Below are 14,055 nucleotides of genomic sequence, written 5' to 3' on the forward strand. Positions count from 1 at the left end.
CGAAGGCAGATGCTTAAGCAGCTGAACCCAGGTGCCCCAAAGATCTCGATTTCTTAATGACTATGTGATATTGAGAAAAAGGAGTCTGGGACTGATGGCATAGGGGACTCAGAAAAAAGCTACGTTTGGTTTCCTGGGACCAAATGACTTACTTACATTTAGAAGTACTGGAAATTATAATTAATGAATTTGTGTATTCCATATATGCCAGGCATTTTTCACTTTTGAAAGTATTGGAGTATACTTGGTTCAAATGATGGCACAAGAATAGAGGAAGTAGAAAGAATACAAACCTTGTAGGCAAGCATCCCAAAACTGAGTAACGGGTGGGAGATAGTGTTGCAAGACAGGTATGCCCGTAAAATATGAAAGCACATGTAATTTGAGTTTATTTTTGGGATTGCTGGTTGCTTTCTAATCACTGGAGAGAACACAGTGGCAGCAGTGGCAGGGGCCTTAATGTGGAGCCCTAGGTTGTCCCTGTGTTCCATTAGGTCCACCATAGATCTCTGGTTATATCATTATCGCCGAAAGTCTGATATTCAACTTAAGCTCCTGCCTTCAAGATGCTTGTGATTAGTAAAAGTGGGTGGTTGTTCAAATTTGATGACATAATTGAGGCCAGATTCCACAGACAGTGTAGCATCTTATGTTATTTTTGTTACTGTGATTGATAATCAGGGACAACTGATTAAGCAACAAATACCCAGTTGTGTATTAGTTTGTAATTATCATTGTGTAGCAGTCGTTAAATCTGTTCATTAGGTCCTTTTGGGCCTCCATTTGACAGATGCACTGTTGAATTGTGCTTCCTGGCTCCCTTGTGTTTGGAACAGGTCATCAGATTAGTTGTTGACACTAAGTTGTGGTCACAAGTGTTATGAGTCACATCTAATCACATCTAGACCAGAGTATTTAGATGCCAGCGCAAAATCTTCAAGTTTTCTGCAGCTTCTGATAGAATGATAATGGTGTCTGCTCCATCAGCATTGGTCCCTGAGTGTTTAAAATGAGCAGTACCCTATGCTTTTCAATGGCGAACATGCAATGTCAATATGAAATAAATATTTGGTGTCAAGGTACACGATTATGACATTGTTTCCTCAGCACAATGAGCTTATCCTGATGGTCACACATTGCTTTTTTCCAGGATATAAAGGACATTCGAGTGGCCATCATGGCCATGTGGACAAACAGAGAATTAAGGGGGAAGGGAAAAGGAGTCAAGTACTGAGAGTTCATTGTGAGGACACCTTGGTGTTGAGTGGAGGGCACTACATCTGCTTTGAAGATTCTCCATCTTTCCAGCCTTCCATGCTCTCTGTTCTCAAACTGAACAAGCCTCCCAGGGCTTCCCACTGTCCCTCAAACACATTCCTGTGTTTATTGCTTCTTCCTCTTTGTGTGGGTCCCACTATTTGGAATACTCTGCCATTTCCTGCTGTATTGAACTTTTGTTTATCAAAATCAATCCATCCTTTTTCAAAAAAATTATTATTATTGTTTATTATGTTATGTTGGTCACCATATAGTACATCATTAGCTTTTGATGTAGTATACCCAGGTTCATTGTTTATGTTAAGGACAGTCTTAGAATCATAATTGCAAGACTTTTTCCCCAATCCCTACCAAATTCATGTAACTTCTTCTTCTCAAAACCAATAGGACTGAGGCGCCTGGGTGGCTCAGTGGGTTAAAGCCTCTGCCTTCAGCTCGGGTCATGATTCCAGAGTCCTGGGATAGAGCCCCACATCGTGCTCTTGGGTCGGCAGGTAGCCTGCTTCCCCCCTCCCCCCTGAATCCACCCCTACCTACTCTGCCTGCCCCTCTACCTACTTGTGATCTCTGTCTGTCAAATAAATAAAAATCTTTAAAAAAGAAAGAACAACAGAACTTTGTACTTTCTTGTGTACTAGACAAAGTCAAGAGTGTAGAAGAGGTATTTGGAGATAGCTTTGTTCCACTTCAATATAGCTTTATTTATATACATGGCAGAAACAGCTTTCCTGAGATATGGATTCTTAGCAGTACCTGGCCTGGGATTGCACATGAAAGTGGTTGAAGTCATTGATAGAAATGAAACCAAATGCCCTAGCTTCTAGGTCAGAGCTGTTACTGCTTTCCAGCACTACCTTCTATGACCTGTTTGGGTCCCATGGGAAACATGGGTAGGAGGGAAAGATAATGTGATCATCTCTTGGGTCATCTCCCAATTAAGGTGTTCCATCTATTTTTTCCTTCTACAAGTGAATTCTGTCCCTTAATTTCCTCAAACCCCTCTTCATATCTTTGTTCCTCAGGCTATAGATAAAGGGGTTCAGCATGGGTGTCACTACTGTGTACATGACTGTGGCTACCCGGTCCTTCACCACTGAGTACATGGACAGGGGCCTAAAGTAGACATAGATGACACTCCCATAGAACAAGGCCACGACAGTGAGGTGGGAGCCACAGGTGGAGAAGGCCTTCCACTTGCCAGCCGCAGAGGGAATTCTGAGCACAGTGATGATGATTCGCAGGTAGGAGAAGAGGATGCACAGGAAGGGGGTCGCGATGACAGCCAGGGTCTCGGTCATGACCACTATCTGGCTGGAGGATGTGTCAGAGCAGGATAGCTTTATCACAGGCTGGGTATCACAGAAGAAGTGCTTGATGACATGGGAGGCACAGAAGGACAGGCGGGACATGAGTAGCACCCGGAGCAGGGAGTGCAGGTGGGAGATAGTGCAAGAAGCCAGCAGCATGAGGTGGCAACGCCGTGGATTCATGACCACATCATAATGGAAGGGGTTGCAGATGGCTACCAGCCGGTCTATGGCCATAGAGGCCAATAGGTAACTGTCAGTATTTGCAAAGGCCATGAAAAAATACATCTGGACCAGGCAACCCACGAAGGAGATAGCCTTGGTCTCTGATAGTAAATTTGCCAACATCTTGGGCACAATAACTGTTGTGAAGCAGATATCTGTGAAGGACAGGTTGCTGAGGAAAAAGTACATAGGGGTATGGAGTCGGGAGTCAGAGTGGATAACCAGGATGATGAGTAAATTGCCCATGACAGTGACCAGGTACATGATAAAGAAGATGGCAAAGAGTGGTTTCTGTAGCTGAGGGTTGGAAGAGATGCCCAGGAGGATAAAGCCTGAGTCGCTGCTGTAGTTCTTTGTCTCCATGTCTGTGCCTTCGTGGACAGGGTGTGGAGAAGCAGTTGGAGAGACCTGATAGGTGATTTCATCAAGTCACCTTCCTCCCTAATCACTAGTTGTAAAAAAGCCCATTGACAATTGTTCTGATTTTAAAGAGTATTTACTTCAAGACATTCTAGAAAACGAGAGAGTAAATCCATTAAGAGAAAAATAAGAAAATTCCAAGCTGCTTTTTCTATGAGAAACTAAGGTTTTCCCAAGTGTCCTTAGGTAATTTTTAAAAATTCTTTTAGCCTAATTTGTCTGAGTTTCCTCAATTCTCTTTTCTTTTCAACATCTTAATTTAATTTTATTTTTTTCAGTGTTCCAAGATTCATTGTTTATGCACCACACCCAGAGCTCCATGCAATACATGCCCTACTTAATATCCACCACCAAGCTCACCTATCCCTCCAGACCCCTCCCTTCCAAAACCCTCAGTTTGTTTCTCAGAGTCCACAGTCTCTTATGCTTCATCTCCCTCTCTGATTTCCCCCAATTCACTCTCAGTTATCTTTCTAAATATTCTTTTTTTTATGAGTCAAAATTTATTGAACACTGCTATTTGTAAATTAAATAAACATGGTAAGAACAATATTCTGGTGGCTGCTGTAGCGATAACACTGACAATGGAGTAAAAAGCATCCCATTGTTTTTTCCCAGTCTAATATAAGAGACATTTTCTTTAACTGAACGTTCAGTGTAACTAGAAAGTTAAAATAGCATTTTCTCCAGACTCATTGAGGTATAATTGACCAAATTGTATATATTTAATGTGTGCAACACGGTGAGCTGATATATATGTACATCGCAAAGTACATTGGAAGAACAGGAAAAAGAAAGAAATTTAGCACAAAGTTTATATAAATTTGAGAATATGGTGCTTTAAAAACAGACATCTGTTTAAAAATTTCAGCGAGGGTCATAGTCTTTAGGTTGTTTCTTGAGCAATTCTTTAGAGAGTTTTTTTTAGAGAATTTAAAAAAAATTCTTCATCCAGGGGATGACTTTATATACAGGAGTTATTTTGAAGATTTTGTTTATTTATTTGCCAGAGAGAGAGATCACTAGTAGGCAGAGAGGCAGGCAGAGAGAGAGGGGGAAGCAGGCTCCCTGCTGAGCAGAGAACCTGAAGGGAAGATTCATTTTAAAAGGGCCAATTCTCTAACGCCCCTTGTCCTCCATGCTATTTGTTATGCTCCACAAATGAGTGAAACCATATGATAATTGACTCTCTCTCTGCTTGGAGTAGGGAATTTGGGTAAATTGGAAGGGGAGGTGAACCATGAGAGACTATGGACTCTGAAAAACCGTCTGAGGGGTTTGAAGTGGCGGGGGGGGGGGGGGTGGGAGGTTGGGGGTACCAGGTGGTGGGTATTATAGAGGGCACGGCTTGCATGGAGCACTGGGTGTGGTGAAAAAATAATGAATACTGTTTTTCTGAAAATAAATAAATTGGGAAAAAAATTAATTTAAAAATTACAAATAAAATGAAATGAAGTAAAATAAAATAAAATGAAATAAAACTAAACTAAAATAGCAATAATTTTATCTTCCAGATGCATGGATGGTTAACAAATAAATACTGTGCACATAAAAAAAAATAAATAAAAGGGTCAATTCTGAGATTGCACATATAAGTGATATTATATAGAAGCTGTCTTTGTCTGTCTAGCATTATGGCCACAAGTTCCATCCACGTTGTGATTGTCAGGATTTCCTTCTTTTTATTGCTGAGTCTAAAAGAGATTATGCTGAGTGAAATAAGTCAAGCAGAGAGAGTCAATTATCATATGGTTTCACTTATTTGTGGAGCATAACAAATATCATGGAGGACATGGGGAGTTAGAGAGGAGAAGGGAGTTGGGGTTAATTGGAAGGGAAGGTGAATCATGAGAGACTATGGACTCTGAAAAACAATCTGAGGGGTTTGAAGTGGCAGGGGGTGGGAGGTTGGGGTACCAGGTCGTGGGTATTATAGAGGGCACGGCTTGCATGGAGCACTGGGTGTGGTGCAAAAATAATGAATACTGTTATGCTGAAAATTAATTAATTAATTAAAAAAATAAAAAATAAAATAAAAAAATAAAAAAGACAAATTCATAGAAAAAGAGAGTACAATTGTGTTTACCAGAGGCTAGGATGGGAGGAGTGGGGACATATCGAACAGAAGGTACAAATTTCCATTTGTAAGGTCAGCAAGTTCTGGAAATCTAATGTAAAGTGTGGTGACAAAAGTTAGTAATATTATATTATATATTTGATATTTGCCTAGAGAGTAGATATTTATTATTTTTTTTAGTTGAGATATAATTGACACATGGCATTGTGTAAACTTAAGTTTAAAATGTGTTCATTGGATGCACTTAAATTGCAGTGCGATTACCAGATAGTGTTAGCTAACCCCTCTGTCATACCACATAATTATCATTTCTACTTTTTTTTTTAATTTAATTTTTTATTTTTTTTCCAATTTATTTATTTTCAGAAAAACAGTATTCATTATTTTTTCACCACACCCAGTGCTCCATGCAAGCCATGCCCTCTATAATACCCACCACCTGGTACCCCAACCTCCCACCCCCCCGCCACTTCAAACCCCTCAGATTGTTTTTCAGAGTCCATAGTCTCTCATGATGGGAACAATTAAGATCGACGACTCTTAGAAAGGGAAAGGTTTATGTATAATTCATTATTGTTGTCTATAATCACTAGGTTGCATGTTAAATCTACAGGTTTTATTTATTTACAGGTTGTGAGTTTGAACCCTTGAACATGTCCCTGATTCCCCCATTCTCCCAGGCCCTCCTGATTGCCATTCAGTTTGAGATAGTAATTCTTAAATGTTCTTGCAAAAGAACTAGAAATGGTAATTATGTGAGGTAGTGGAGATATTAACTAACCATACTGTGGGAATCATTGCACAACATAAATCATCATGTTGCAGATGTTTAGATTACACAATATTATATATGTCGGTTAATCTCAATAAAGCTGTAAGAAAATTCTTCTGGAATTAATAAAATTAGTGTACCTATGATAATGCCCCAAGGGCATTTCTTTTCCCAAGGGCATTTTTTAAAAAGATTTTATTTATTTATTTGAGATAAAGAGAGACAGAGATAGTGATAGGTTTATTTCAAGGTATCTTACGGTTTTTGGTGCTATTGTAAATGGAATCAGTTCTCTAATTTTTTTTTCCTGTGGTTTCATTGTTAGTGTATAAGAAAGCAGTGATTTCTGTGCATTGATTATGTATCCTGCCACATTACTGAATTGCAATATGAGTCTAGTAATTTGGGGATGGAGACTTTTGGGTTTTCCACATAGTGTATATTATCTTCTGTGAAGAGAGTTTGACTTCTTTGCCAATCTGAATACCTTTTATTTCTTTTTGTTGTCTGCTTGCTGTTGCTAGGACTTCTAGTACTGTGTTGAACAAGAGTGGTAGAGATAGTGATAGAGATAGCAAGAGATAGCAAGATTGAGATAGCAAGATAAGTGGGCAGGAGAAGGAGAAGCCGGCTTCCTGCTGAGGACGGATCTTTGGGATCAGGACAAGACACCTAACTGACTTACCCAGTCATGTGCCCTCCCAGGGCATTTTTAATAGGGCTTAAGAAGGTCATTCTAAAATTCATCTAGAGGAATAAATAGCCTGGGAAAGACAGTTTTGAAAAAAAAAATTAGAATATGACAGAGAGTTTTTCTTTTCCATTTTTTGGTGGGGGAGGGGCAGAGGGAGAAGGAGAAAGAGAATCTTTTTTTTTGCTTATCTGATTAGTTAGCATTTTTTTAAATTTATTTTTTATTTTCAGCATGGAAAGACTGGAAGAGATTATGCTGAGTGAAATAAGTCAAGCAGAGAGAGTCAATTATCATATGATTTCACTTATTTGTGGAGCACAATTTATTTTATGATTTTATTTTCCCCAAATTCTAGATAGGCATTGTTATTATTGTTCTTTTTCTCTTCATTTCTTTCCTTTCCTTTCCTCTTTCCTGCATTTCTTTTCCTTTCTTTATTTTCTTATTAGCTTCAGAGATAGAATTTAGTGATTCTTTATTTGCATATAACACCCAGCACTCATTACATCAAGTGTCCTCCTTAATGACCATCACCCAGTTACCCCACCCCCCATCTACCTCCCCTCCAGCAACCCTCAGCTGGTTTCCTAGAGTTCCGCATATCTCTTATGGTTTGCCTCCCTCTCAGTTTTTTAATCTTATTTTATTTTTCCTTCCCTTCCCCTATGTTCAGATGTTTTGTTTCTTAAATTCCACATATGAGTGAAATCATATGGTATATGTCTCTCACTCACTGTTTGGCTTAGCACAATACCCTCATTTTCAATTAAAAAAAAGAGTTTAGCAAAGTAATTTACCAGATCCCACAGTTAGTAAGTGGTGGAGCTGGGATTTTAATTGAGGCAGTCTGATGGCAGAGCAGAAGGTATTCATTGGTAAACTAGATTATCAAGGGGATACTATGGTCCATGACATTTTGTTAAGTGATAAAAGCAAGTTGCAGAGCAATGCCTATAGAAAAATTCCATTTTCTGGAAAGAAATAGATCTCCTTTATATTTGTTTTTGTTGTGGTGGGGTGTGTGTGTTTATGTAGGTGTAGTTGCCTTCTGAAGCAGGATTATATGAGTGGAGTGAGGAATTCTTTCCATATTTAACTTTGTGTAGAGATAGAGTCCTGCTTAGGGATCCCACATGGCTCTTCCCAGTTCTCCAAAATCTCTCCATCATGCCTAGTGTTCTCTCCTATAGCAGATTAGAGCTTGACCTAGCCATTCCCAGCTGTTAAAGTGTAGATTCCAAGGCAAGTAGACATGGGAAATATGCCCCCTAAAATTCCTTTTTTATAAATAATCGTCTTCTCTCTGTCTCAGCATACTTTCGGTGTCCATCTGACTGATGGACCAGGTGTGCTTTGAGTCAGACTTTCGCTGAAACCTAGTCTCTTGTATCCCTCTGCTGCGCTGAGTACCTCACCCACACGTCTCCTACAAGAGACACCCACTGTACCAGAAACTGCTCTAGGAATTCTACATACATTAAGTCAGTTTGTCTTCACAACACCCATTTTACAGATAAGGAAAGTGGGATACAAGGAACTGAAGTGACTTGCCTAAGTCCACACAGCTAGAAGGTGGGAGAGTCCAGCTTCAGAATGTGTAATCTTCTCTGCATTATCCTGGCTTTCTCATTCACTTGTCTCTGGTCTTTGAGGTGGAGGAGAGAAGATAGGATTAGGAAAACGGAGGAAGATCATATGAAGAAGTTGACACCCAGTGTCTGTTCCCAAACCCATCAGCCTCCCTACCTGTGGGCCTGACAGAGGAGGTGCATGCTGGGGGGCCTGCCAGGGAGTTAAGATCAGACTCTGAATCCGTGAGGCAGCAGGCCAGGGCAGGTGCAGATCTACTCTGAGAAAAGTGCTCTCTCTTCTCTTTACCTTACTGTGGGTGTTGGTGATGGAAAGGGGGATCCAGGGGCCTGTCCTCTGTGAATGCCAGGGCCCTGGGGGCATTGGCCCTGTGGTCTTCCCAGGAGAGAAGAACATTACTGGTGTCCTCACTGAGCTCAGTGCTCTGAGCCCTGGGGAACGTGGGACTCCAGAAGGGTAGCCTCATATCCCTGGGAAGGGAATTTGGGCCATGCAGCCACAGGGTTGGAGGTTTTTATGCACCTGTATGTGAAGTATGTACATGAACATGTGAGTTCATGCACACATGCATGCTCTCTGTTTATGCATGGGCTCCTATGCACATCTGTGTGTAGACTTACGTATGTCTACCTGGAAGGAGAGGGGATGGTGTGTGACATCTTTAAGTTCTGTGTGTGTGTGTGTGTGTGTGTGTGCTGTGTCTAGGTACAGGTGTGGTGGTCTGGGGAAGGGATTAAGATGCGGGTTCTGGAGCCAGTTGGAGAGATTCAGATGCTGGCTCTGCCTCCTACAGGCTGTGTAGCTTTTGCAATACTTTACTTTTTTGAGCCTCATTGTGTGTGTGTGTGTGTGTGTGTGTGTGCCTTTTTAAAACATTTTATTATGTCAGTTTCTTAAAGAAGATATCCCAGTTTCACTAATGACTCAATGGGGGAACTTGGGCAAGTTGTTTAGCTACACTAAATCATGTTGTCCTCGTCTATAAATGCATAGCAATCACAACTTCAGGTAATTTTCTTTTTTTCCCCCTCTAATAGTCTCAATTTTTTTAGAGCAGTTGTAAGTTCACAGCAAAATTGATCACATGGTTACAGAGTTCCCACATAGCCGCAGCCCCCCACATGCACCGACCTCCTGATTATCAACATCCCCACTAGAATGCTACAGTTGTCGTAATTGATGAAGCCCACTGACACATCATCATTATCACTCAAATCTATAGTTTACATTAGGGTTGGAATTGTACCTTATGGAATTGTACCTTATGACAAATATCTATTGCAATTATAGTATCACAGAGAATAGTTTCACTAGCCCTAAAGTCCTTGGTGTTCCACCTAGTCATTCCTCCCTCCCGCCTATTCCCTGGCATCCACTGATCTTTTTTTTTTTTTTTTCAATTTATTTATTTTCAGAAAAACATTATTCATTATTTTTTCAGCACATCCAGTGCTCCATGCAAGCCGTGCCCTCTATAATACCCACCACCTGGTACCCCAACCTCCACCCCCCCGCCACTTCAAACCCCTGAGATTGTTTTTCAGAGTCCATAGTCTCTCATGGTTCACTTCCCCTTCCAATTTACCCAAATTCCCTTCTCCTCTCTAACGCCCCTTGTCCTCCACTGATCTTTTACTGTTTCCATAGTTTTTCCTTTTCCAGAATGTCATATAATGGAATCATATAGCATGTATCTTTTTCAGATTGGCTTTTTTCTTTCTTTTTCTTTTTCTTTTTCTTTTTTTTTACACTTTTTTTATTGTGTCATGTTAGTCACCATGAAACACATCATTAGTGTTTGATACAGTGTTCCAAGATTTTTCATTTAGGAATATGCATTTAAGATTTCTCCATGTGTTTTCCAGTCTTAGTAGCTCATTTCTTTTTTTGTACTGATTAATATTTCATCGTCTGGATGTCCCACTATTTATTTATCTTCTCACCTACTGAAGGAAGGACAGTAGCAACATACTTGGTATTTCCAAGTTCGGCTATTATGAATAAAGTTACTATAAATGTCCATATGTAGGGTTTCAACTCCTTTAGTTAATACTGAGGAGTGTGACTGCTGGTTCCTACAGTTAAGAGTATGTTTAGTTCTATAAGAAACTGCCAGACTGTACCTTTTGAACTTCCATCAGTAATGAATGAGAACTCTTATTTCTCCACATTTCGGTCAGCATTTGGTATTGTCAGTATTTTTGAATTTTGGCCATTCTAATGGATGTGTTGTGGTATCACACTGTGGTTTTATTTTGCATTTCCCTAATGTCATGTTTCCTATGCTTATTTTCTATCTCTATATCTTCTTCAGTGAGGCACCTTTAAAGTCTTTGTTTTATTTTATTAAGGTTATTTATTTTCTTATTATGTTTTTGAAAAAGAATCTTTTGATACATATCTCGGCTGCAGGGAGCACAGAGCAGAGTGGACAAGAGTAGAGAGAAGTGTAAATGGACAAATGGAAGCTTTCCATCACAACCCCTTCTGGTGACCAGAATGACTGATATAAATTACAAGCAACTATAAAATACATATAAAATACAAAATACAAGTAACTATTTCATTACTTCTCTGGTCTGCATCTTTCAAAGGGTGCCTTTGGTGGCAGCCCGTGTTTTCTAAGTGGTTTGTCATGATATGTAATTATATAGAATTAACAAGGAGTAATGTCAACTTTACTCATTTTTTAAGAAGAAGAGGAGTGTTGTTCTATATTTATGGCATGGAATGAGAGCTTTGCATGAATCTTAGTGATAGAACGTATATAACCTGATTGTGTACAAGTTCTTCATCCTTTAGGAGAGTTGCTTCTCCCTTGAAAACTCACCTCTCGCAGGGTGATATATGGAAGTGTTGAGTTACTGTATTGTACACCTGAAACCGATATAACATGGTATGTTAACTAACTGGAACCAAAATAAGACCTTAAAAAAGAAGAAGAAGAAAAGTTAGTGGTCCTGGGCCATACCCCCCATACTCAAGACAGAATATCCTTGCTTGTCCTCCTGTGGGTTTATCTATGCTGCTGCTGTTAGCTCTGATTTGTTTCACTGCAAAGTTTGATTAGATCTCTCATTATTTCTCAAAACACACAATGCTCAAGGCTGTGTCTACCAAGACTTGAAGGTTACACAAAGAGATACCAGTGGAGAAAACTGTAAAAGTAGGTGGCTGATCTTACTGTCCCTAGATGCCATTGGCTGTTGTACTCTTTTTTAAGGGGATTCCCTTCTTATCTTTTCTTCCCTTATCCTGGCAGCATAATCTTATGGCAAATTTATCTCTCCCAGAGGAAAGTCCCCTTTTCCATCTTCTCATTTTCCCAAATTCAAGTCCCTAACCACATACTTCTGGACACACCAGAAGACTGCAGGGCTGCTAGATTTAGCAATTCTATGAGGAACTAATACCAGTAATCTCCCCAGAGATGCTACTGTCCAATGAAGACAGTTATTTACCCTTGTAGCAAAATGCATACTATCTCAATCTGAAACTCTGCAATGATAATATCCTAGCTCGGGGCCTCCTCCAGAACAGTGAAAAGGTATTCTGTTTACAATGTTGTGATATTAAAAAAAAATCTCACTAGGAGTGATCTCTTCCTAAAGAAAACTGATAGCAAAGACCTGTAAGTAGTGGGTAGTAGAGGGTGACCAGTTGGTCACATAATCCATATTCCTGGATGGGAAAATAATATAGTAAAACTGCGTTATGACAAGCACTGGTTGCAAGACTCAACTAATGAATCATTGAACATTATATAAAAAATGTCAGTTTCCCCAAATTAATACATATATTCAATAGACTCACAACATTCTAAAAGGGTTCTTTATAGAATATGTCAAGTCTACTCTAAAACTTGTTAATGAGAGAAAATGTGCAAAAGTAACAATATAATTTCAAAAAAACAAAAAAGAACAATGATGATGGGTTTGTCTTCCCAGTTAGAAAAACATACAACAAAGCTTTGCTAGTTATAACAGCATAGTATTATGAAGGAGTGTAAAATCTAGCTGATGGAGCAGAATAGAATCCAGGGATAGGCCTAAATAAAAAGACACTTAGTTTTTGTGGATGTGGCAAAAAAGAAAATTGTGGGACAAATGTATATTCAATTAAAAGATTAATTTAATAAATTTAGATCTTGACATTATACCACATATGAAAAATTCCAGATGGGTTTGAAGATTTAAAAGTAAAAATCCCTAAAACTATAATGTGGAAATACAGGAGAATATTTTTTTTGGAGAATATTTTTGTAATTTTATGGATGGAATAACCCTTCTCAGCAAAATATAAACTGTGAAGCTGTAAAGGAAAAGATGGACAGATTTGACTATATGAGTGTGTGACCAGTGATGTCATGAATAAGGTTAAAAGCAAGTCAGAGGATTTGGAGAAAATACTGATGATGTATATATATATGTATTCATATAATAGAAAGGATTAGTATTCATATAATAGAAAAGATTCCAAAAAATCAGTGAGAAAATGACACATACTCCAATTGTGAAAGGAACAGTTATATTTATCAATTATTCCATACAACAACTTTCGTTTCCCACTCCTTGCAGTTTGATATAAACACATGACAACTTCTGTCCAAACAAATAGTTTGTACAACTTCTGTCCAAACAAATAGAGTTTAAGTGATGTGTGTTATGTCAGGATTAAGGCAATGGAAACCACATGAAATTCTCCAATCTGTCTTTCCCTGCCAAGGAGACCATAGGTTTTTGATAAGCTGTGGTGACCTCTGTTAGTGTGGTTTTCTCTGAATCACTATCCATAGAACAGCCCTGGTGACCCATAATAGATGTATTGTGCGAGCAAGAAATAAAGTTTTGCTGTGTGAAGCAAATCTCCCCAATTGAAATTTGGGGATTCATTTACTTTTGCAGTGTAGAAATCCATTCTGACTAATACTTCAGTAGAAAAATGAGAAAAGGATATAGACAGGTAATTCACAGTGGAAGAAACAGAAAGGACCAATTAACATATAAAGGACATAAAGTATTATTTATTTTGACCAGTATATTAGCAAACATAGAAGATGTTGGTACTACATGGTGTTCAATGTGTGAGGAGAAATGTGCTTCTGTAGTACGGATAGGCCCAGAAATGAACACAGCCATTTTGGAGAGCAGCTTGACAGTATGTCTCAAATTCCACTTTTATGTATATAAGGCATTTGAACAATGTATGTGTACACATTTGAACAATTTATGTATACAAGTTGTTCATAGTATTATTATTTGTAATAGATACAAGAGAAAATAGAAACTGTTTAAATACTCAGGAAAAAAGAAATGGTTGAATAAATTTATGGTGGCTTCATATTATAAACTATTATTTAAAAATATAAACAAGTTAAATATGATAATACATTGTGTTATGTTCAGTTAGCCACTCTAAAATACATATTTAGTCCTTGATGCAGTGTTGAGTGATTCATTAGTTAAGTATAACACCCAGTGTTCATCACAGCACATGCCCTCCTCAATACCCATCACCCTGTTGCCCCCTTCTCCTCTCTGAAACCCCCAGATTGTTACTCAGGGTCCATAGTCTCTCTTGGTTCATCTCCCTCTCTGATTTCTACCCCTTTGGATTTCTCTCCCTTCCCCTATTGTTCTCTGTGTTATTGCTTGTGTTCTCCATATGAGAGAAACCATATGATAATTGTCTT

General features: G+C 38.9%; 1 protein-coding gene across 1 annotated transcript; it reads right to left on the reverse strand.

Moving 5' to 3' along the window:
- Positions 1–2,240: 2,240 nt before the first annotated feature.
- On the reverse strand, positions 2,241–3,259 carry LOC122917037 (olfactory receptor 1L4). The gene has a single exon (XM_044264387.1). The coding sequence runs from the start codon at positions 3,171–3,173 to the stop codon at positions 2,241–2,243; it is 933 nt and encodes a 310-aa protein (XP_044120322.1). The 5' UTR covers positions 3,174–3,259.
- Positions 3,260–14,055: the final 10,796 nt, after the last annotated feature.

This window comes from Neovison vison, chromosome 9 (genome assembly GCF_020171115.1).
Source record: "Neovison vison isolate M4711 chromosome 9, ASM_NN_V1, whole genome shotgun sequence".
NCBI lineage: Eukaryota > Metazoa > Chordata > Mammalia > Carnivora > Mustelidae > Neogale > Neogale vison.

What these genes read in the sequence shown, in the direction of transcription:
- LOC122917037 (XM_044264387.1), bottom strand. Translation starts at nt 3,173, where the DNA reads ATGGAGACAAAGAACTACAGCAGCGACTCAGGCTTTATCCTCCTGGGC.